The sequence below is a fragment of the Podarcis muralis genome, chromosome 5 (assembly GCF_964188315.1).
Source record: "Podarcis muralis chromosome 5, rPodMur119.hap1.1, whole genome shotgun sequence".
In the NCBI taxonomy this organism is placed as follows: Eukaryota; Metazoa; Chordata; class Lepidosauria; order Squamata; family Lacertidae; genus Podarcis; species Podarcis muralis.
Genome location: NC_135659.1, coordinates 13,535,374 through 13,560,010, shown reverse-complemented (window position 1 = coordinate 13,560,010; position 24,637 = coordinate 13,535,374). Strand labels below are relative to the sequence as shown.

Genomic DNA, 24,637 nt, shown 5'->3' with positions numbered 1-24,637 from the left:
GGCTAAAGGAAAGGCATGAAATACGGCTGCCATACGTTTGGATTCCCCTGGTATTTCAAAGGTGGAATAGACGTCCGCAGGGGAATTTCTGAAAGGTGGCGCTTTGTCCTGGATCTTAGGCAAATCCATTTTAAAAATCACAGTTTTTATGGCGTTTTTGTAAAATAAAAGCTCGACAATCTTGGGGTTTTCCTTTTAAAAGCTCCCCCCATCCCCCCATTCCTCCGCCAGTGGAAGCAGGGAAGGGAAGATCTCCCAGGGTGGGAGGGTGGGAGGGTTCACCTGTTTCTGTGTGGGACAAGAGTTAAGATCTACCTGTGAGAGAGGACTTTGCATTCTTCTTTAGCTCTTTTTCTGTTTCTGTTTTCATTGGTTTGTTTTTTATTGTAATGTATTATAAAAGGTAAAAAGGTAAAGGACCCCGGATGGTTAAGTCCAGTCAAAGGCAACTATGGGGTTGCGGTGCTCATCTCACTTTCAGGCCAAGGGAGCCGGTGTTTGTCCGCAGGCTGCTTTCTGGGTCATGCGGCCAGCATGACTAAGCCGCTTCTGGCTTAATGGGACACTGTGACGGAAACCAGAGTGCACGGAAACGCTGTTTACCTTCCCGTCGCAGTGGTATCTATTTATCTACTTGCACTGGTATGCTTTCAAACTGCAAGGTTGGCAGGAGCTGGGGCAGAGCAACGGGAGCTCACCCCATCATGAGGATTCAAACCACTGACCTTCCGATCAGCAAGCCCAAGAGGCTCAGTGGTTTAGACCACAGTGCCACCTGCTCCCATGTAATGTATTATGAAAGATCTTAATAAAATATTATTGGGGAGGGGGACCACCTGTTGCCATAGTCTTCTTCTTTGGCAATAACTCATAGCCGAGTAAGATTGTCTTCTACGAACACGGTCTTAACCAGTCATAGGCAAACTCGGCCCTCCAGATGTTTTGGGACTACAGCTCCCATCATCACTAGCTAACAGGACCAGTGGTCAGGGATGATGGGAATTGTAGTCTCAAAGCATCTGAAGGGCTGAGTTTGCCTATGCCTGGTCTTAACAGTGACTGTGGAGGCCAATTCTGGATCCACACATCCTTCCACAGTGGGGACATAGGTTTCCGGACGGGAGTTGATCGCAGGGTTGCCATGGTATTGCTTACGCAGATAGGAGCATGTTTTTGGTAACCAATGAAAGTGATCACGGTGCTGATCACATTGTGTTCACGTGACGCTTTGTAGAGGAGCCATAAAAATATGATCCCTGTGACTTGGAATGGTGTGCTTTGGTGCTTTAACACATCTGTTCCTCTCTTGAAATAAACTTTTCACAACTTTCCATGCCAGCAGTGATTTATTGGTATTTTTGAGTCTGCCCAAGAACTTTGCTACAACTTCATGACAGAGTGTGGCTTTCTGCTGCTCTTTGAATCCAACAATGTGCTTATACATCCCCTCTTGGGATGTGAATGCTGTATATACCATTAAGACACCAGTCTTCACTGTGCCTCACTGTCCGAAAGGAAAGTCAGACCCTTTTAAGTGCACCTGAACCCCCCCCCCAAACCTTGCACCGCTCGGACACTGGGGTGCTGTGTAGCAGTATTCAGGCCCCAGAGTATTTGGCATAGCATTATTGCGTTAGTTTTTGGGGTGGGGAGAATATGCCCCCCATGAATTACAGTGATCTTGGGAGATGAGTGGGCAGATTTGAAGCATCTGTGGGCAGTGGGTGGATGTGTTTTAAAATATGAGGTAGCTGAGAGTCCTGCCCCCCTTCTTTATTTAGCTACACAAAAGCCTTATCACTACTTTGTGGCAACTCAGCTCCTCTGGCCATGTTGTTGAGCTGGTTTCGGGGGCAGCTCCACCCCCAATAATACCCCTGGGTATTATGCTATGGCATATTGTGGTGCCACTCCAAGGAGAATTCTGCCCCAGAAATGTGGCTGGAGCGCCCACACAGCTGCTTGAAGTTGTGCCAAGGCTGCATCTTCTTCTCCGGTAGAATAACCTCAGCCATTTTGTAGGTCAAAGCACGAGCCTTTCTCCTCAAATTCTTAAAATTTGCCCTTCCCAACTCCCGAAAATATCTCTTCCACAAGGGACAAATAGTTCTCCAAATGGAGACAGGATGTTCAGCCCATACGGAATGGTCAGATAAAATATGGAAAGCTGGCAACCCCCAAAGGATGGAATAGTTCATGTTTGTTCTCTGTGGCACGCTGACATTTTATACCTGCTATAAATCTAAGATGCTGCCTCTTTTCTGACAAGTTATCTGTCGGTACCAGAGAGGAACAAGGCTTAAACAGAGAAAGGCCACAGAGAAACAAGGCAAAAGCATTTTGAGTATGTGTGCGAAATTGCGTAAAATGGGGAGTTGCTTGTAGCAGCTCAGCTGAGAGCTGTCCCTCCAGCTCGCATGCATGAGAATAAATGTAAAATAATGGGGAATACAGACTCCGCATCTATGATTTACCTTTGAGCAGCTTCTGTCCTCGAATCCTTTTCTCCTCAGACCAGCTAGGAATGTTTTGAGCAGGGGGAAAAGGTACTTGACAAGTAAGGCTGTGGGGAGGTGGGAGGGATGCCTTATTTATTACTACTACTACTATTATTATTATGACTATTACTGTTGTCAGCCCTTCTTTCATGCCTTTCCTATGTGACTTCATGTTTAACATCATGCACACTGATTTCTGTATCTCCCCTACCATGCTTCACTTACGTTTATGCATGCTATTTGCTTTGGGTTGGGGTTTTTCCTCTCTCTTGCATGGAAAAGTTTACATCTTCAATAAAAATGTGGCTTTTTCATTAAAAACCACACGGCATTCTGTCATGTATATTTTGGCACTGAGGTCGCTCAGTTGAACATCATGAAAATGGCAAGAAGGAGAAGGGGGAGGGCGAGTATTTTGAGCATAGAAAAGAGCGGGAAAGAATTCTGGTCGCCCTTCACGGCACGGGTTCTTGTGGCCTTCAGCGTTCGGTCCCACTGCGTCAAGATGGCGTCTCTGGCTCCGTCCCACTTCCCTGGTCCCGACAAACGAAACTGATATGGACTGCAGGGGCCAAAATAGACCTGCAGAGCCAACTTGGGATCCGTCAGGAAGAGGACTGGAATGTTGGGCTTCACACCAATACTGGAGGCGAGTTCATCCATGTAGACAACGTAATCTGTTTGTATGGTATCGCTCTGGCCGTACCTGAAAGGAAAGGGGACATTTTGTAGATGTATTTCTAAGCAGAGCAAGAAAAAGGCAGAAGAAAACTGTCAGGAAACTTTATTCCCATGTGGCTAAATTGTGCCATCTAGAACGTCTGGGATTTTACACACCCTGAAATGAACCCAATCCTTTGCTTCTGAATAAGCAGAAGTGAAGCTCATTGAAAGAACTCTGCGTCTAGATGGAATTGGCTAACTCTTTTGACATGTGCATGCAAAATCTTTTAGGAGATAATTTTTTCATAATTTTCTGATTGGCCGTGGATACCACTGATCCAATGGCATAGAGTTTGTGACTGGGGCAAAAATCCAACATAGCTAAATGGAAGCATCAAAGCCAACAAAACCAAACAACATATTAATTGTAAAAACACAGCAGAGGCCTAAAACACTCGACAACAGTGATTATCCCTCATCCCCTTCAAAAGCTCTGCTACCTGGGGTTATGGAGCTCCACAGCACAGGAGCCACTGTTGAAAAGTCCCTCTCCTTTGTGGCTGCTGAGGGCTTCTCCACACTTTCCCTTCCTCTGCTCTTTCCAGGCAAGGCCCACAATTTAAAGTTCCATGTCTAAGAACCCTTTTCTCTTTTGCTCCAGAGCTTTCCCCATGAAAACCTGCTCTTTAAAGCTCAATTGGAGCAAAAGTCAGTCTGCGGAAAACTGCAATTGCTGTTTGCTCCAAATGAGCTCTAAAGAGCTGTTTTTTGCCAGGGGAAAGCAGTAGGACAGGTGTGGGTGAGCCCTTCACCTTGCATAGAGTTAGGACAGCTGGTCCTTCAGGGTTGATGCTTTCAATATTTCCAAGAACGTTTTTTGTGATCTGCATGGAGGACAAGCTGGGGCAACTAGAGCATATATACATGTGGACGACGGACCGATTGAAGCATATTGTAAATTTTAGCACAGAATCCTCAAACCACCTGATTGCAGGAAATCAAAGAATCCTTTAAAATGCAGGAAGATTGAGGAGTTTCCTCCTAGGTGAGCAGAAAACTGAAAGAAAAAAAAATCTAATATGTGTACTTAAAACTCACCATTTGAGCTTTTTCCCCATTTTCTCATCTATGTCATCCATCATGCTGCTCTGTGGAGGCAGCTTACATAAACCTGAAAAATAAGAAAGAACTAATGATCCCTTGAAACTCATTTCCCCAAACGCATAACAAACATATGCACAAAAACACACCAATGTGCATGCAATCTGGAATACCCAGGTGAAGACGCATAATAGGTTACTGGAAGATAGGAAGCAGCCTTATACTGAATCAGACCACCAGTCTATTTTTTTGTAGGAAGAGGGGGTTAAATGCAGACTTTTGCGGGGTGGGAGGACTGTTAAATGTCCCTTCTCAGCGCTGCATGACCAAATTGGTTTGTTGGCTACTTTTAACTTTAAACAAGCAAATAAACATGGGAGATCTTGAACATGGATCTCCAGTTTAAACCCTCAGTTTAGGTCAGCTTCCTATGTTCATATTAAGATGGGAGATAGCGACTTGTTTATTGCCACCTAGTATGTTAACAGAAGAGGGACGTGGGTGGCGCTGTGGGTTAAACCACACAGCCTAGGACTTGCTGATCAGAAGGTCGGTGGTTCGAATCCCCGTGATGGGGTGAGCTCCCGTTGCTCGGTCCCTGCTCCTGCCAACCTAGCAGTTCGAAAGCACGTCAAAGTGCATGTAGATAAATAGGTACCACTCCGGCAGGAAGGTAAATGGTGTTTCCATGTGCTGCTCTGGTTCGCCAGAAGCAGCTTAGTCATGCTGGCCACATGACCTGGAAGCTGTATGCCGGCTCCCTCGGCCAATAAAGCGAGATGAGAGCCGCAACCCCAGAGTCGGCCACGACTGGACCTAATGGTCAGGGGTCCCTTTACCTATGTTAACAGAAACATTGAGATTTGAAACAGGGGCTTCCAGCTCACAGGTACTTAGCCATGATGCCATGCTCACCTTTAAACACTCTCACAGCCCACCGGGCCTGAAGGTCTGCGGTTGGGATAGCTGCCCCAAGGGACTGGACTAAGCCAATAACTGCCAGGGTGGGTTTTTCCAGCAGAGGAGGGACAATGCTTTTGTACAAGGTGACTTGGTCATTCCTGCACTTGATGATGGACTGGTCCTCCATGAATGGGTAGGCAAAGCTGTAGCCCGTTGCAAAAATGACACAGTCAAGGCCTTCCTGCACAGTGCCGTCTTGAAATATCGCAGACGTTTCCCTGAACTCCTTCACGTTGGGCTTCACCACCACAGTTCCGCATGCGATGCGGCTCGGGAGGTCATCGTTGAAGACAGGCTCCTTGCGTGAGGTTCTGGGGTAGGGAGAGAAGAAGAAGAAGAAGAAAAAGAAGAAGAATAAGAGGAGGAGGAGGAGGAGGTGTTTGGATTTGATATCCCGCTTTTTCACTACCCTAAGGAGTCTCAAAGCGGCTCACAATCTCCTCTCCCTTCCTCCCCCACAACAAACACTCTGTGAGGTGAGTGAAGCTGAGAGACTTCAAAGAAGTGTGACTAGCCCAAGGTCACCCAGCGGATGCATGTGGAGGAGTGGGGAATCGAACCCGGTTCACCAGATTACGAGTCCACCGCTCTTAACCACTACACCACACTGGAGAGAGACAGAAACCAGAGCCAGGGCTGTAGACTATCTCCTGGAAAGTGACATTTTCCACTGTGAGGGAGACAGGCATTGTGCTGCTCGGTCATCCCATGGAAGATGACCTTTTAGTGCTCCCAGAAGTCAGCTCCACCTTTTGGGAGGGGCTGCTTTGCGGGCAGGAATCCTGGTCCATGCAGCGACCCAGGAGCAGGTGGAGGAATGGCGCCCACGTCAGCGAGATCCCCGGCCGTGTCACGCCCCCAACCAGCCAATCGGGTTTGCCTAGTGGCGTGGCTACGCCTGCTTAAATTGTGGCACAGGACATATAATCCACACAGAAACACATCATTGCTTGTTTTAACTCGCTTGTGGGAACAACTCAGAGGCTGCGAAAGAAGAAAGGTTAACAACACAAAGAATTAGAAGAACCATTGGAAGTGACTATGAAAAGCAGTAGAAGTATGAGATGATCAGAACCCTCCGAACTTGAAGCATGGGAAGTCCATATAATTTATAATTTGGTAGAATATTCGGATTATTTGATATGCATATGTATAATTTGGAATCTTTAATGTGATTTGATTTGATTGCTAAAGTGGAAAATTTAATAAAAATGAATTTGAAAAAATAAATAAATTGTGGCACGGCCAGGGAAGCAGCCTCCTTTTGCCTCCATTCGTTGTTCCTCCGCCTGCCCCTCCACATTAAGGGTATCCCAATAAAGGGATCCGGGGGTGTGGTTCCTGTCCAAAGCCTGGGCGTGGGCCATGCCACGTCCCCAACGGTGACCTGGGGGTGCTCAATTGATGTACACCATAGAGCTCCCCCTTCCAGTGGTTGACCCTTAGGAGACTTCCTGCAGTCAGGCAGGAGTCAGGATTTAGTCTTGCTTCTCCCAATTGCCTAAGCCAAACTGCTCACATCTGTAACCCATAAAGTTGTGGCCTAATTCATCCCATTAACCAATATACTTGTGTTTGTGTATTTATTTCGGGGGGAACTAGGGGGTCCGGGGCCTTGCCACACAAGCTCTCCTTCTCTCTCTCTCTTTTTACTTTTAAAGAGGTGCTTAAAAGCAAAATCCAGACAGGCTCTCTTCTCCCCCAACCCAGGTTAAGAAGCCATCTGACCCGGAAATGAGTGCTTGGTGGTTGTGGAAAGGAGTGGCGTACAACTGACCTCATGGCACCCTGGGAAATTTCTCTTTCATCCAGAGAGTAGGTAGGTACTGAAGAAATCAAGTATCTTTTGCAATTTGGCTGCAGTTTATTCCTACATCTGTGCTGTGGCTCATGCAAAAGGCCCAAGAACTAATGCGCCAGAATCCTACTCTTCTGTCTTGGGGTTACCTTGGAGCAGGTCCCAGCCACCCAGAAAGCATTCCTAAAATCACTCGGGATTTTTGCATAGGGTCAAAACAAGTTCTGAGAAAAACAAAAACAGTGGTCCTCTAGCAGTTGGAGATTGAAGTGAGCTTTGTGGCTGATATGAACTATGTTGGTTTGTTGGGATTTGGCAAGTCAGTCTTAAGACATTGCTTGTAGGGTATGTTTTCCTGGTTGGGTTTTGGCCAAGATGATTTTTCTTCTTCTTTAGAAGTTTCTGTGAGCACTGGCTATTCTCTTCTAATCTCAAAGTTTGTATAAAGTTAACAGCTTGTACAAATCAAATTCACTTCAGAAGAGCATTTGAAATATTTTGCAGTTCTGCCACACCTCTTACTTGGCTATTTACATAAGTAAAATAATTCTTAATGTCTTTCCAGGAAAAGATAAGTGTTTGTTGCTTGATCTCATAAATGTTCTTGGCTAGAATATTGATTGAATATTTCGTTATATAATTGTTTTGTTAACAACTATGTTTTTTCTAGAGGTATGAAGGTTATAATTGCCCGTAACATAAAACCTAGATTCCACACACCCACACCCACATGTTCCTTCATGGTTTCTGATTTGGCAGACCTTTGTCTTGCTTTATAATTTTTATTTTCATTGGTTATGTAATCAAGTTTTCAAGAATACAGGTGACAAGCCTCCAGCCAGAGTCAAAGCGGCCTCTGGGCATCTAAAGTTTTTAATGGCACAAAATACATCAACTTTGCTGAGTTGTTTTCTTATGGGTACATCTTTTATTGCACCAATCCTCTGCTGCTGCAGTTTTGCACTTATAATGCAGTTTTAATTAATGTACTGTTATAAGGGGGGGGCAAGACTCCCCTAAAACTCTCAAGAGATAAACAGCAGAATGACTCAGCCATTAACCCAGGCTTCCTCAACCTCGGCCCTCCAGATGTTTTTGGCCTACAACTCCTATGATCCCTAGCTAGCAGGACCAGTGGTCAGGGATGATGGGAATTGTAGTCTCAAAACATCTGGAGGGGCGAGTTTGAGGAAGCCTGCATTAACCCATTAAGAATGCCATTAACAGAGACTCTCTGGGCTAGGCAGAAAATGGGAAAGCCCTTCCCTGAGGTGAGAGATAGTTAGCAGAGACAAAAGGCCAGAGTTTCGGGATGGATGGATGGACAGAATTGCAGTGGGGGGTGAGGTAAGTGAACAGGAAGAAAAGGTGTCGCTTTTGCAGTCTGTTTTATGATGTTTGGAGTCTCTTGGAATCTGAGGCTGCAGCAATGGGAGGAACAGGACCCTCTTGGGATGTGAATGTGTTGAACTCTCTCCAACTAGACACAAGCTGTATATATATATGTGTGTGTGTAAATAAGCCATATATCATAAAGACACTACAGACTCCACTGTGCCTCATTGTTGGGCACAACCAATGCACTTCAGAGAAAAAGTTACAGATCAGATAAGCCACATTCCTCAAAAAACCCTCTTCTCATCTGCCTTTCTCTTTGATGGATGAAAAGAAACAGATTAAAGTATCTCTCAGGAAGGGAAGTAGCTGGGGGAAAATTTTGAACAAAACAATGGGTGGCAAAGAAAGTTTCCCCTACCTCTTCCAGTTCCTTCACTCAACCTGAAGCTACAAACACCTCCTTTAGAAGGCATCCCTCAGGGACACACAGCCACAAAGCTGCGGGTAATTAGCTGCTCTGGTTTAATACGATTCTGCTTTACAGGGTTGTTGTAAAGAGATTATCACAAGATTCTGTATGTGAAGTGCTTTGCATGTTCAAAAGCGGCATTCAAATGCTCCAGGTCCTTTCATTTGCCCACCAACATGGGCAAATTGTTTGTGTTTTTAAAGCTAATCAACCTACAACCTCTTTAATTTCCAATATTACCTATTAAGTGGCATCAGGCCATAATTCTCATGTTTGAACCATCTGTTCATTTGCTTCACATACAACCAGTCACTGATGGCTGTTGGGAGGGTGTTCCTGAGGAAGGTTTCAAAGCGACTGATGACCACCATGTCCCAGGGATAGCCATTGTCCCAAACACGACTCATGACCCAGGATCCACTTCGAGAGCTGAGATAAACCTTTAAAAACAGGTAAGAGACAAGGCGAGAGACACATGGAAAAGAGGCTCACGTTACCAAACATCATTCTTGTGTAACTTCTTCCTCACTCCATTCAACGGAGCTTGCACATGAGCGAGCTCAGATGATTGCATCCTGGTAAAGTGTGCCCAAAGGTTGCAAAATGATTGCAACAGAAGTCTCCAAAGACTATTCTATTTCAGTGATCTAGCATGAGCATATTTTGCCCGTTTCAAGAGACGGATGGTGGTATAAACCACACATGGAAAATCTGTGCTCTTTCACTTGTTTTGGGACTCCAACTCCCCTCTGGGCCTAATCATCATGGACAGTGGTCGGGAATCATGGGGATTTAGTCCAACAGTATCTGAATGGCATCAAGCTGGCTAACTCAGTAGGCAATACTGGGCTAGACACACATAGTCTGGCCAGATATAAGATAGCTTCCTAAGTTCCTTCCTATAAAGGTAAAGGGACCCCTGACCATTAGGTCCAGTCGTGACCGACTCTGGGGTTGCAGCGCTCATCTCGCTTTATTGGCTGAGGGAGCTGGCGTACAGCTTCTTAGTCACGTGGCCAAGCATGACTAAGCCACTTCTGGCGAACCAGAGCAGCGCACGGAAATACCGTTTACCTTCCCGCTGGAGCGGTACCTATTTATCTACTTGCACTTTGACATGCTTTTGAACTGCTAGGTTGGCAGGAGCAGGGACCGAGCAACGGGAGTTCACTCTGTCGTGAGGATTCAAACCTCCAACCTTCTGATCGGCAAGTCCTAGGCTCTGTGGTTTAACCCACAGCGCCACCCGCATCTATTCCCCCACCTGCTCTACAGTTCTGTAGTGACAATCTGATCTTCATTTGAGCACCCCCCCTAAAACTCTTCTGCAGCTTCCCCTTCCCTCCGGAGCAGACTTGGAGAGGGGAGGAAAGGCCCATGGCTCAAAAGTAGAACCTGACAGGATGCTCCACTGGGTACAAGCTTCCGTTCAGGAATCTGGGATGTGGAACCTGTGGCTTTTCAGATCATCTCACTCTACAGCTTCAATCATGCCTGGCCATTGGCCATGTTGACTAGGGCTGAGGGAAGTTGGAAGTGCAACGGCATCTAGAGCGCCACGAGTTTCCCATCTCTGTTTCAAACATTCGTTTCGGCATGAATTTATAACCTTTCAGTCTGACAGGGAATAGATATAAGGAACTGCCTTACCTTGAGCCAAAGCAAACCCAGTACAGGGGTACCTCGGGTTAAGTACTTAATTCGTTCCGGAGGTCCGTTCTTAACCTGAAACTGTTCTTAACCTGAGGTACCACATTAGCTAACGGGGCCTCCTTCTGCCACCGCGTGATTTCTGTTCTCATCCTGAAGCAAAGTTCTTAACCCGAGGTACTATTTCTGGGTTAGCGGAGTCTGTAACCTGAAGCATATGTAACCTGAAGCTTATGTAACCTAAGGTACCACTGTATGGCCTACATTGCCCCAATCTTTCCGGTGCTTCTTGAGATCTCTTAAAGCTGGAGGTGCTGGAGATTGCACTCCAGACCTTACGTACCTGCATAGGTAAAAAAAGGTAAAGGACCCCTGGACGGTTAAGTCCAGTCAAAGGTGACTATGGGGTTGCAACACTCATCTCACTTTCAGGCTGAGGGAGCCAGCGTTTGTCCACAGACAGCTTTCCGGGTCATGTGGCCAGCAGGACTAAACTGCTTCTGGTGCAACAGGACACCATGACAGAAACAAGAATGCACAGAAATGCCATTTACCTCCCCGCCACAGTGGTACCTATTTATCTACTTGCACTGATGTGCTTTTGAACTGCTAGGTTGGCAGAAGCTGGGACAGAGCAACAAGAGCTCATCCCATCACGGGGATTCGAACCGCCGACCTTCTGATCGGCAAGCCGATCAGTGGTTTAGACCACAGCGCCACCAGTGTCCTGCATGCAAGACATAGGATTCATCCCTTCCCCATAACCCCACATTCCCCACCCCACTAACTAGCGTCTGCACAACAGCCAAAACCTAAGCATTTCCAAGTCCATTAGACTCAAATGGGGCACTTAATATCTCTCCCACTGAAATCGACGGGACTTAAAAGTGCTTACCCTTTGGCTGCCGATTATTAAGCAGAATGAGACCACCCAAGTGCTGTGGGAGAAGGTACCTGCGAGGCTGTGGCACTCAGCTCCACAGCAATGTCACAGCCAGAATTCCCAAGGCCAATCACCAGGACTTTCTTCCCCTTGAACTTTTCGGGTCCCTTGTAATCCCGGCTGTGGAAAACTCTGCCCTTGAACTTCTCTATCCCTACGCAGAAAAGCGGAAAAGGAATAAATGTTTTAAGGGAAAAAAGACTTACAAATGCATCTTGTTGGCATTAGGGCACTGTGAACTGCAAGACTTGATTATCTGGGCTCTTGATGACTTTGGTAGCACAACTGTTAATTTCACAAGTCCTCAATTATTCAAACCCTGCAAACTGATCTCGTAATAAACTCAAGGCCAGGCATAGGCAAACTCGGGCCCTCCAGATGTTTGGGACCACAATTCCCATCATCCCTAGCTAACAGGACCAGTGGTCAGGGATGATGGGAATTGTAGTCCCAAACATCTGGAGGGTCAGAGTTTGCCTATGCCAGCTCTAGGCTGTATTTGTTTGTTTCGCCCTTGTCATTAGCCTAATTTTAATCCTTCTCAGTGACTGACACTCTTTCCATTTTATTGTGGTGGTGATGGGTGTGTAGCCAGACTTGGACATTTGGGAAATCTGAGGCGGGAAATCTGAATCAGTGCCATTGCTGTGGTAAAATATAGTAACAAACAAAACTGACCCCCTTGAATGTGCTGCATGAAGTGACCGCTTCATTGCCCCTCACCCTTAGCCCAGAGGAACCTTCAACAATGCCTGAAGTCAACCTGAAGTCAACTGGACTTTAGCTCTATCCTCCACCGAAAGACAGTATAAGGCATAGAGGCCTCTCACACCACAGCAGTTCGTGAACTGGAGCTCACATTATGTTTAATCATATATATTTTTGTATCGTCACTTACCAGGAAAGCTATTCTTTGGAATATTCGGATAGACATGATGTCCGGAGCAAATCATAACAGCATCAAATACGACTGATTCCACCTTCCCATCCTTTTCTATTACGACTTCCCATTGGCCAGTAACAGGGTAATCCGGGCGTTTCCTAATTTTACTCACAAGAGTCTTTAAGGAAATGTTCAAGAAAGTGTATCAGCGTGGTTTCGGCTTGAGAGATAGACATAATTAAGTCGTGAGTCCAGGGTCTGATTTACCAGAAAGGGCTGTGTCAGGCAGGGCTTGTCTAAATGTCACCTGATTGGAGTAAGGGATTTGACAAAAGAATCCTGCATCAGGATCCACACTCTCTTCCTAGTCCTGCGCAAGCTAAAATGCAACCCCCACTTTGGCAGAAAGGCCAAAAGCAGCAGGTCAGAGGAGAAGAGCGCACAGACACAAAAGTTTAGCCCATGGCAACCATGCTGATGGATTACGGGCTGAACTTGCTCTTTCTGCCTCCACACACCGAACTTCTGGAATCATGTATTTCTAATTTGGGTGCTGCCGGTCTGTAGGTCTGCTGCTTCGAAATTAACCTCAATTTAGGCCTTTCCTATTGGAATGTTCAGGGAGGCAGGAGAGGATATATTGTTTGATTATAGCTTTTCCAACTTGTGTTAACAAGTTCACAATTTAGCAGAGTAAATTTCCCCTTTTTAAACTCACAACGGATGTGTTTGCTCAGGCTTGCTAAAGCCTCTATAAGAACTGTTCCGGTATTTCCCCCTTATTCCCTCAAAACAGATAAGACACGACACAGTCTTCTATAAAAGTACACAAAGAGTTTACTCACATTCTGTTCACAATCGGATCCCAGAAGGCAGACTTAGCTTAGAAAAGTAACATACACCCGGAAACTATCTCATAAGGAGACAGTCCCTTTGTTCTCTCTTGGCTGGAGGCCAAGAGAGCATCTTTGGCTAAGCAGATGTTGCTTCTTCAACAAAAGTAGTCACAGAGAGAGAGATGGCTGTCCTGCCCTGTGCTTTTGTCGTTACCTGCACAGGTGAGGCCACGCCCACCTCTAGTCACATGCAGAAGAAGTCTGTCCCAGCCCAGAAGGAAACAGGAAGTTTACCTGCTGGCTGGACAAACATTCCTCCCCATGTGTAAACATGTTCACTCTAGGAATGTTGTACTTGACTGCTCTTGTGTTTCACATCCCACATTTCCTCCATGCTTTCCAGGCACAGCCTGCACTTTAAAGCTCCATGTCCAAGTGTGCTTTTCCCTTTCCTTTTTTTTCTTTGCTCCGGAGATCTCCCCCCAAAAACCTGCTCTTTACTGCTGAATTGGAGCAAACGACAAACTGTGGAAAAACCCACATTGCCATTGGTTGCACTACAGCTTTAATGTGCTCCAGGACAGAAAAGAAAAAAGAAAGAATATTCCAACATGGAGTTTTAAAACATGTGTCTGCAAAGAGCAAAAGCTTACGTGTGGATAAGCCCTTAGCAGTTGTCCCATCAAGCTCTGCTTTTCAGCACCCTGGACCTGAAGAAGAGATCCCAGATCATGGATGCTGACATTTTCAAATGCTCTGGAGGAGCTGTTTGCACTCTTGCAAAGTGATTTGCCCTGCTGGGGCCAATTCTTGTATCCACAGATAATTGTCATAGCACACAAGCCTCACGCATACCCACAATCTCCCGTCAGTTCGATTGCAATTTCTTACCTTAAACTTTATGTATTTGACAAGATTGAAGTGTTTGGCATACAGCTGGATATATTCTTGAAGCTTGGAGTTGTGCATGTAATTTGGAAATTCCTCTGGGAAAGGGAAGTCTGGGAAGCACATCATTTCTTTGCAAGAGTTGGTGAACACAGAGTGGTAAATACTGGCTCTGCCTTCCTCTGCAGACTCCTAATAGGGAACACAAGACAAAGCATGAACAATAGAAAATAAACACATCTTCAGGAGGTGAAAATCCTTACAGTTAACGTGCAACTGGGATGTTACATGCCCAGCTTTCCTTCCAATGCAATACAGTGGAATTCTCATCAGAAGATGAAGGTACTAATTCTATTCTAGGTTGCATCAACAGATGTTGTGAACCACCCTGAGATCTATGGATGAACAGCAATACACAAATTTAATATATAAAATATATAAAAATAAAGTACTGTGAACAGATCAAGGGAAGTAATAGTACCACTCAATTCTGCCTTGGTCAGACCACACCTGGAATAAAGTAAAGGTAAAGGTAAAGGACCCCTGACAGTTAAGTCCAGTCACGAATAACTCTGGGGTTGCAGCACTCATTTTGCTTTACTGGCCAAGGGAGCTGGCTTAGTGGGGATTCAAACCGCCAACCTTCCTATCGGCAAACCCTAGGCTCAGTGGTTTAGACCACAGCACCACTCTGGAATACTGTGTCCAATTCTGGGCACCACAATTTAAGAAGGATGTTGACGAGCCAGAATGTGTGCAGAGGAGGGCAACCGAGATGACCAAGGTTCTGGAAACCAAGCCTTATCTGAAACGGCTAAGGAAGTTAAGTATGTTTAGCCTGGGAAACAGGAGACTAAGAGGAGATATGACAGCCATCGTCAAATATCTAAAGCGCTGTCCTTTTGGAAGATGGAGCAAGCTTGTTTTCTCCTCCTCCAGTGGGTAAGACCAATGGCTTCAAGTTATAAGATAGGAGATTCTGACTAAACATCAGGAATAACTTTGTGAAAGGAGAAGAAGAAGAGTTTGGATTTGATATCCCGCTTTATCACTACCCTAAGGAGTCTCAAAGCAGCTAACATTCTCCTTTCCCTTCCTCCCTCACAACAAACACTCTGTGAGGTGAGTGGGGCTGAGAGACTCCAGAGAAGTGTGACCAGCCCAAGGTCACCCAGCAGCTGCATGTGGAGGAGCAGGGAATCAAACCCAGTTCACCAGATTACAAGTCCACCGCTCTTAACCACTACACCACACTGGCTCTCCAGTAAGAGCTGTTCAACAATAGAAAAGACACCCAGAAGAGGTGGTAGATTCTCCTTCCTTGGAGGTTTTTAGCAGAGGTTGGATGGCCATCTGTCATGTATGATGTAGTTCAGATTCCCGCATTGCAATGGTTGGACTCTTGGGTCCCTTCCAACTCTCCAATTATATGATTCTAATATTCTATGCTGCCTACATCCTTTCAATAGTCTGGAACAGACCAGTGGCAAATGGTTGGGATTACATGACACTTTCCATCATTTTTTCCATACATGTCCCATGCAATTGGGCACCTTGCTTTTTGGGAAGTCCCAGATTGTAGAGAGTCTACACATGCCCAGTTTGCGTACATTCTGAGCATACAAAGGGGATGTACAGTGGTCAAGTCAGGTGTGGGAACAGCAGGCACAACCTCCTGCTCTCCCTGTGTGCTAATAATAATAATAATAATTATTATTTATTTATTTATTTATTTATTTATTTATTTATACTCCCGCCCATCTAGCTGGGCTTTCCCAGCCACTCTGGGTGGCTTCCAACAAAATATTAAAATACAGTAATGCATCAAACATTAAAAGCTTCCCTAAACAGGGCTGCCTTCAGATGTCTTCTAAAAGTCTGGTAGTTGTTCTTCTCTTTGACATCTGGTGGGAGGGCGTTCCACAGGGCAGGTGCCACTACCGAGAAGGCCTTCTGCCTGGTTCCCTGTAACTTGGCTTCTCGCAGTGAGGGAACTGCCAAAACACCCTCGGTGCTGGACCTCAGTGTCCGGGCTGAATGATGGCAGTGGAGACGCTCCTTCAGGTATACTGGGCTGAGGCCAATTAAGGCTTTAATGGTCAGCACCAACACTTTGAATTGTGCTCGGAAACGTACTGGGAGCCAGTGTAGGTCTTTCAAAACCGGTGTTATGTCGTCTTGGCGGCCGCTCCCAGTCACCAGTCTAGCTGCCGCATTCTGGATTAGTTGTAGTTTCACATCATGCTGCTAGCTTGTCTGTACAGTGGTACCTCAGGTTAAGTACTTAATTCGTTCCGGAGGTCCGTACTTAACCTGAAATTGTTCTTAACCTGGAGACCACTTTAGCTAAGGGGGCCTCCTGCTGCCGCCGCGCCGCCAGAGCATGATTTCTGTTCTCATCCTGAAATGAAGTTCTTAACCTGAAGCACTATTTCTGGATTAGCAGAGTGTGTAACCTGAAGCGTATGTAACCTGAGGTACCACTGTATATGATGTAGGGGAGCCCTACATGTTTCCATCAGTCTGTCCCTTCACACGTTTGTTTGTTTGTTTGTTTGTTTGTTTGTTTGCATGTGAGGCAGGACTCTTTGCCACAGGAAGGAGGAACGGTTGAGACAACCCACTCACATGTGCTTTCAACATGTTATGTGAACCTCCCTAGAGAGATCGCATACAGTGCTGCAGCATTAGGGGGTTCCAGTGAAACCAAAGGGCCTATGCTACTATATGTAAGAGTAACTCAGTTTGAAGAATTTGGAAATCATAAGCCATATATTGTCATACTTTGGTTCATAAACTGGGGCGGGGGGGAGTTCTCTTGTGGTGGTGTTGGAAGGGGCGGTCAGTACACTTACAAGCAGGGTGGGTAAAAATAAATGATTTAAAAAAAAATAAAACCAGGGTTTTTTTAAATTTAAATTGATTTTTTTAAAATTTAAATCAGATTTCTTTGATTTGAATCGGATTTTTAAAATAAAATACTTTTGGAGGGAAAATCTTTCTAAAGATAGTTTTCCATTTAAGTTGCATTATAATCCAAAGGCTATTCATCAGGAAATAAGAATTTGTTTTAAGTTTTTCATGTGTGCTAAAACTCAGTCTAAGGTTTTTTAAAAATAAATAGTTTAACCATATCAGTTAACAAACATGGATACGTATTCTATAATGTTATTGTTTTCGTTAAATTGTTTTTGTTTAAATAGTTATTAAGGAAATGATTCTTTTTCTCCTTCCACTAAAGTAGGGCAGAAAAGTTTTCCAAATATAAACAGTTAACTTATTAAACCTCACAATAATTTCATAATTATCTGTCTATGTATTTCTAATAGTATAACCAAATCAGTATTTTTTGATATAACTGTAAAAACTACTCTGAAAATTTATTATTCCAAAAATGAAACCTTCATCTGGTTGTAAAGATTAAGATTATACCAGCAAGAATGAGTCTTTCTGCAAAAAAATCATAATGATTTAAATCAAGTCTTACTGACTAGTGATTTAAATCGTGATTTAAATAGATCTGATTTAAATCAAATCCACCCTGCTGATTCTGAAGCAGGCAGAGGGTTCCTCCTCACATCTGCCAGGACCTGGGTGAGTTAAATGTCCCTGGCAGAGGAACTGCATTGATCCACGCTAGATCAATAAGTGGCCCTGTAAAAATGCTTGCAAGCAGAGTCAGGGCCATGCGACTGCTGACCCCAGCTCTACCTTCCCCCACAACAAGGCCCTAGTTCAAACAGCTCAAGCCTTGATGACTTCGCTTTCAATGCTTACAAAGTTGAGCAACAGGATGACTGTCCATCTCTAGTCCCAGGAAGAACTAATAGCATTTCTTTATGCGCAGGAGGATTCAAGACGATCCTTTTCTAACGCCAGTTTTGGATCAGGGCCCCAATGTGGAAATCTTTACACGAAACTGCAGGCTACCCACGCACGCTTGCGTGTGAGGATTTCGCCACGTTCTCATGGTGGGCCGGGTGGGGCAGAAGGAAGGGGACTCAAATAAAAATAATAAAGAAATTAAAGTTACAGATAGGTAGCCGTGTTGGTCTGCCATAGTCAAAACAAAAAAATTCCTTCCAGTAGCACCTTAAAGACCAACTAAGTTAGTTCTTGGTATGAGCTTTCGTGTGCATGCACGAAAGTATCTGGTATCTGAAGAAGTGTGCATGCACACGAAAGCTCATACCAAGAACTAACTTAGTTGGTCTTTAAGGTGCTACTGGAAAGAAATTAAAGACATTTTAGTGGCATTAAGGCAATTGCCACTTTGGAAGCAATCTAAAGATTATGGCAGGCTATTGTTTAGGCAGGCAGTTTTTCCGTGTTCTCTTTTCTCGGATTACTCTTCTGTAAATAGTTAAGAATGGTTATATAACAGACAAAAAAAACAGCAGTCTATTTGCACGCAGTGAAAAAGGAGAAACCCAGGTGCTTCTCGACTGCTTCTTAACTGCACTCTAATTAGCAGGTAAAGAGGCTTATGTGATTTTTATGGCCTCTCTGGGAATCCTCACAGCACCCAGAGCACATTTTGCTTTTTATTTTATTTTATTTTTGCTTTGAAAGGAGTATTGGTGCCAGGCTCCCTTAAATTCCTTGCTCAAGCGGGTGTCAGAATTTTGTGGGGGTTAAACTGGATGCCGGGACACGGGTGGCGCTGTGGGTTAAACCACAGAGCCTAGGACTTGCCGATCAGAAGGTTCGAATCCCCGCGACAGGGTGAGCTCCCGTTGCCCGGTCCCTGCTCCTGCCAACCTAGCAGTTCGAAAGCATGTCAAAGCGCAAGTAGATAAATAGGTACTGCTCTGGCAGGAAGGTAAACGGCATTTCCGTGTGCTGCTCTGGTTCGCCAGAAGCGGCTTAGTCCTGCTGGCCACATGACCCGGAAGGTGTACGCCGGCTCCCTCGGCCAATAAAGCGAGATGAGCGCCGCAACCCCAGAGTCAGTTAAGACTGGACCTAACGGTCAGGGGTCCCTTTACCTTTTTAAACTGGATGCCAGATTGCTAACCCAGCTTCCTGTGTTCAGGAAGTCACCTGGGGTGATGGGTCATTAGAAGAAGAAAAACAAAAAAACATGACAACCATTAGGAAAGTGAAAGAGAGGGGGGTCTGGACCAGACAGCGAATGGGAGGGAATCCTCGCTCAACTCAGAGTTAGTATGAAAAGAAAGGCAGAGTTTGAGGCAGAGCTCAGAGTTGGCTGGAATGTGACCTGTAGGATAGAGAGGGTCAGAGCAACGTCTGATTTCTGTTTGAATCCAAGGCTGTGGCTATGGGAGAAACAAGACCCCTTTGAGTTGTCAAGGCTGTGAACCCCTCCATCACAGACTCAAGTTTTATATATGTGTAAATACACCATATATCCTAAAGACATCACAAAGATGCCTAGGACCCTCGTACCTACGGGACCGCCTCTCCTGGTATGTCCCAAGGAGGACCTTACAGTCTTCAAATAAAAACACCTTGGAGATCCCAGGCCACAGGGAGGTTAGGCTGGCCTCAATCAGAGCCAGGGCTTTTTCGGCTGTGGCCCCAATCTGGTAGAACGCTCTGTCACATGAGACTAGGGCCCTGCGGGACTTGACATCTTTCCGCAGGGCCTGCAAGACGGAGCTGGTCCACCAGACCTTTGGCCAAGGCACAGTCTGACCCCCTCTCTCCTCCTGAAATCTTTATAGAACTCTAGCCCAGTGGTTGCCATTAATTTGATTCTGAACTGATTTTAGAATGTATTTCAATTAATTGACTGTGATTTTATGTGGTTTTATTTTTACTGTTGTTAGCCGCTCTGAGCCTGGCTTTGGTTGGAGAGGGCGGGATATAAATAAATTATTATTATTATTATTATTATTATTATTATTATTATTATTATTCTCCACGGTCCCTCATTCTGAGAAAACCCAATGCAGAATCATAGAATTGGAGGTAAGCATGCTGTGGGTTAAACCACAGAGCCTAGGACTTGCCGATCAGAAGGTCGGCAGTTCGAATCTCCTGCCAACCTAGCAGTTCAAAAGCACATCAAAGTACAAGTAGATAAATAGGTACCGCTCCAGCGGGAAGGTAAACGGTTTTTCTGTGCGCTGCTCTGGTACACCAGAAGCGGCTTAGTCATGTTGGCCACATGACCCAGAAGCTGTACGCCAGCTTCCTCGGCCAGTAAAGCGAGATGAGCGCCGCAACCCCAGAGTCGACCACGACTGGACCTAATGGTCAGGGGTCACTTTACCTTTACCTTATGAACATACTTTTAAACAAACTGGCCTGCAGTAATAATAATAATATTAGCCACCCATCTGACTGGGTTTGCACAGCCACTCTGGGCAACTGAACCCCTGGATTCACTTAAAGAATAAATAAATTGGTTGTTATATTGATATATTGGACACTTTTCAATTTCTAGCATATGAAGGTTAATCTTAGGGACAAGTTACTTAATCTTGTTAGAAGATCAACCATTTCACATCTGACTTCTTTCACAACTCTTGGATGGATGCCATCTGGACCTGACGATTTGTCTTTTTCATTTTATTTTGTTAACATGGCCTAGGACATCATCTCCCTGTTGCCACTATTTGACTCCATGGAGGAGAAAGAAGCATGTTTAACACATCACAGTACCTAACCTATAAATATCCTATTTTACTCTTTCGCTATTGAAATGGAAGGGTACATTTTAGAAGCAGTTCACGAAACAGCTGCTCAAAATGCTTGCTTATAAGAATTTGTGGAACGACTCTGGTCATACTGAGATGGTCAACTTTTATTGCAAACCATTCCACTTTAGATGTCAGGTTGGACCCGCACAAGTGAATAGTTCTCTGCTGCTAAAATCCCATTCACATAGAAACCTACTAGGAAGAAGAGGTCCCACCGAGTCTTCTCCCTGAGATGCTAGCTTTCTATGAGCAGGGACTTTTTGTATACTGGGGGTCCTGCAGCCTGGACCCCTGGCACAGGTTTAAAATGGAGACCTAGGCCTATTTCAGGTGGAGAGTGGCAACAGTTGTTTTCAGAAAGTTGAAGGCAGTTTGAAAGAAGGATTATTGCTTGTATACCAATCCCACTTTCTTCCAAGCTAAACAAGTTTTGCAGGGGAAGCACTGCCTCTCTTAAACTGGAAAATGCCTTAAAACCACATGATTAGCAGCAATAAAGGTTATTCCGGGTTTTGCAACAACCAGCTTGAGGGCAATAGTCACATTGGCAATGCTATGAAATTCCCTGAACTTATTAACTGTTCTCAGTTGATGCCCGACCAGTTATGCATTTTACCCTGTCTGACTCTGCTGAACTGCTGAACTGCAGCAAAGGTCTCTTGTGTTTGCAGACTAAAGTGACTCCTTGTGCCTTTTTCATCCCCACCAAAAATTGTCCGATGAATCTGGCGCATAGCACAATAGATGGCAAAAGAACTCATAATGACAGAACAAGCAACACTTAAGAAGTTTCTTCCATGGGTTCCTCCATGTTCATCTCCCCAAATTAATTTTTGGAAGTCAAATGCACATTTCCAACAAAATGAGTTGTAAAACAGGTTCACGTCTTTTATCAATCAATCAATATGTACGTTTTTTGTAATCATCGAGTTGACACATTTTTACAACTAGATATCTGTGGCGCTGTGGTCTAAACCACCAAGCCTCAATGGCCTTGCCGATCAGAAGGTCGGCGGTTCGGATCTGCACGATGGGGTGAGCTCCCATTGCTCTGTCTCAGCTTCTGCCAACCCAGCAGTTTGAAAGCACACCAATGCGAGTAGATAAATAGGTGCCGCTGTGGCGGGGAGGTGAACAGTGTTTCCGTGTGCCCTGCTTTCCACCACGGTGTTCCGTTGCGCCAGAAGCGGTTTAGTAATGCTGGCCACATGACCCGGAAAGCTGTCTGTGGACAAATGCCAGTTCCCTCAGCCTGAAAGCGAGATGAGCGCCACAACCCCATAGTCTCCTTGGACTGCACTCCCTGATTGCAGCTCTCCATCTCTTGTGATTAGATCTAATACCAAATCACATCAGGTCAGATCCGGCCAGCCAAATAGGTTAGGATTGCATGCTTCAGTCATAAGGAGGGAAATACAGTGGTACCTCGGGTTAAGAACTTAATTCGTTCCGGAGGTCCGTTCTTAACCTGAAACTGTTGTTAACCTGAGGTACCACTTTAGCTAATGGGGCCTCCTGTTGCTGCTGCGCCGCTGCCGCTCGATTTCTGTTCTCATCCTGAAGTAAAGTTCTTAACCCGAGGTACTATTTCTGGGTTAGCGGAGTCTGTAACCTGAAGCGTCTGTAACCTGAGGTACCACTGTATGTAACAAGCTGCAAGACCAGCACATTCAGTGGACAGATAGGACATTTGTCCCTGAATACACACTCACCGTGAACCGCCACAGTCCCCCAATGCCATCACTCCTCTCAAAGCAGGTAGGCTCCAGGCCTTCATCTAGGCAGCATTTGATGGATGCTAGTCCACTCACTCCTGCTCCAATCACTGCTACTGTTTTTACCATGGTCACCTAGAACAGGGGGGAATTGTACAGATCCTTCCTCAGAACCAGTTAAAATAATAATAATAATAATAATCAACACCTTCCCCCTCTATTTCATTAAATATTGTACAATAAAACACAACTTCAGCACATTCTGTCTGCCCCAGTGATGCCCACCCACCATTATGACTCGTTTGGTGTACCAGTGTAAACTCCCCATGAACCACCCACTCCTCTGTTTTCCCCCACCCCAAGGACTACTTGAAATCATTGGGAACCAAGAAATCTAAAACAGATGAAATAGAAAAAAAGATAAAATAAGGGGAAGCAAATATACAGAGAAAAGAAACAAAAACGTATCTCCTTTGCCATTTTATATGCAGTATGTTACGAGTCTCCAAAGACCCCCAAAAGGAACTTGGGCTCCCATGCTAAATGATTTTCCAAACCCCGACACAACTCACAACCAAAAAGCTCGTCCTTGTCTCCGTGAGCATTCACACACACTCTTGCAAACCGGGACCATACACTCACAGCATGAATGCAAAGTTTCCCCACTTCTTAGAAAGCCTGTTCTCCTGACTCTAAAATGACCAGCAATAGTTGGCATTCCCAGCTTGGCTAGGCTCCCAGTGAGCTAGCTTCCCACCACTGCAAACATGTCCTGCACCATTTCTTTAAAAAATAATTTTTACTTAAAAAAATTTCTTAGGTTACAAAAAGGTTATGTGGACCCTCTCTTTTCTTTTCAGGTCTTTTCTGCAGATCAGTTCCATTCAATGTGAGAAAGGGAGGACACGGCCGCTGAAAAGTGCCTCAAAAAGTCCACAGCAGAGCAAGGCTTGTACTCCCATCACATTTTTGGTATTAGGGTTAGGCTACCCCTACTCAAGCCCTAGAGATGCCATGGGCTTGGAGAAGCCCCTGTGGCTACAGGGCTTTGAAACATGAACATCTGAACGAGCAGCAAAGCTGCTTACACAAACCTTGCCCTTTCCTCCAGCTGCAGCCTGTTAGGCTGTAACTACAACAGAATGAGGATTTGGCAGATGCAGACTCAGTGAGTCTGGGGAAAGATACTGCGATTCTCCACCCTGCCAATTCCAGCTCTACTTTCCCTTATGCTGCCACTAAAATCACCTTACTTTTCCTTGTTTGCTGCTCCTCTTCTTCCAGTTCTGCCAGCTCCCTGTCCGCATGCAAGTGGGATTCGCCAGAGAAGGCGAAACTTCTCCCTCTTAGCTTTGGAAATGTGGGAGGAGTTTATTTGAAAGCCAGGAGGCACAACATACATTATCCGGGCTGACTCTGGTCTTATATCCATTCCCTGTCCTCAGGGAAATGTTGGTTTGGATAGTAACTCACTTCCGCCTTAAGTCCTGTACAGGCGTGTTCTAGCGCTGCCATATTTTGAAGAGCAAAAAAGAGGACAGATGTGCGAGGACACATTTATAGGTGGGCCGGGGAGGAGAGGGGGGAGGAAGAAAAAAAAGCAGTACTAGCGTGTGTGTGCAGTAAAAAACAAAAGGTGTATGGAAATATTTAATAATGGTAATAAAAATGAAAGTTAGAAAGAAAAATGAGGGGGCAATAATTAAGAGGTGTCAGTGAAAGCAGAGTAGAAAGGGGATTAAAGAGAAAAGGAAGGGGGGAATGGCTAAAAATACAAAAACAAACCCAAAAAAGCTGTGTGTGTATATATATAATCAGGATGAGAATGGTTATTGCTGTGTCTGGAGGTTGGAGCCGTTCCTGAGGGCTAGGACTGCATCATTGAGGGAAAGCTCTCGTCAACTCAGGCCTCCCCAGCAGTGGCGGAGGAAGGGGGTGCGGTAGGCACTGTCCGTCCCGGGTGTCACCACTGAGGTGGGTGACTAAATGCCGGGCGGCACTCACCGTGGGGCCTGCAGCACGCCCAAGCCACGCGTCTCTCCTGGGATTGACACGGTGGCTTGGGCGCCCGCAGGCGCCGTGCTGCCCCAACAGTCCACCCACTGCCTCTCCTCCAGCTGTGGGGCGGCTGAGTGGGAGGAGGCAGGCAGACTCCCGAGGCCCTGCAGTGCGCCCCATCGCTGGACCGTCCCAGGTGCCCAAGCGGCTTCCTCCACTGCTGCTC

The 24,637-nt window shown here is 45.4% G+C and overlaps 1 protein-coding gene across 2 annotated transcripts; it reads right to left on the bottom strand.

Annotated features, from left to right (window-relative positions):
- Positions 1 to 1,327: 1,327 nt before the first annotated feature.
- LOC114598600 (flavin-containing monooxygenase 3-like) lies at positions 1,328 to 23,823 on the bottom strand. 2 transcript variants are annotated; one of them, XM_028732444.2, is made up of 9 exons: positions 23,667 to 23,823; positions 22,411 to 22,548; positions 14,034 to 14,222; positions 12,322 to 12,484; positions 11,435 to 11,577; positions 9,071 to 9,270; positions 5,178 to 5,536; positions 4,260 to 4,332; positions 1,328 to 3,204 (listed from the first exon to the last, which is right to left on the bottom strand). In XM_028732444.2, the coding sequence occupies exons 1-9, from the start codon at positions 23,718 to 23,720 to the stop codon at positions 2,862 to 2,864; spliced, it is 1,662 nt and encodes a 553-aa protein (XP_028588277.2). In that variant the 5' UTR covers positions 23,721 to 23,823; the 3' UTR covers positions 1,328 to 2,861. The 2 variants fall into 2 exon arrangements, with proteins under 2 accessions (XP_028588277.2, XP_028588278.2); XM_028732445.2 differs by having other exon boundaries at positions 23,662 to 23,769.
- Positions 23,824 to 24,637: the final 814 nt, after the last annotated feature.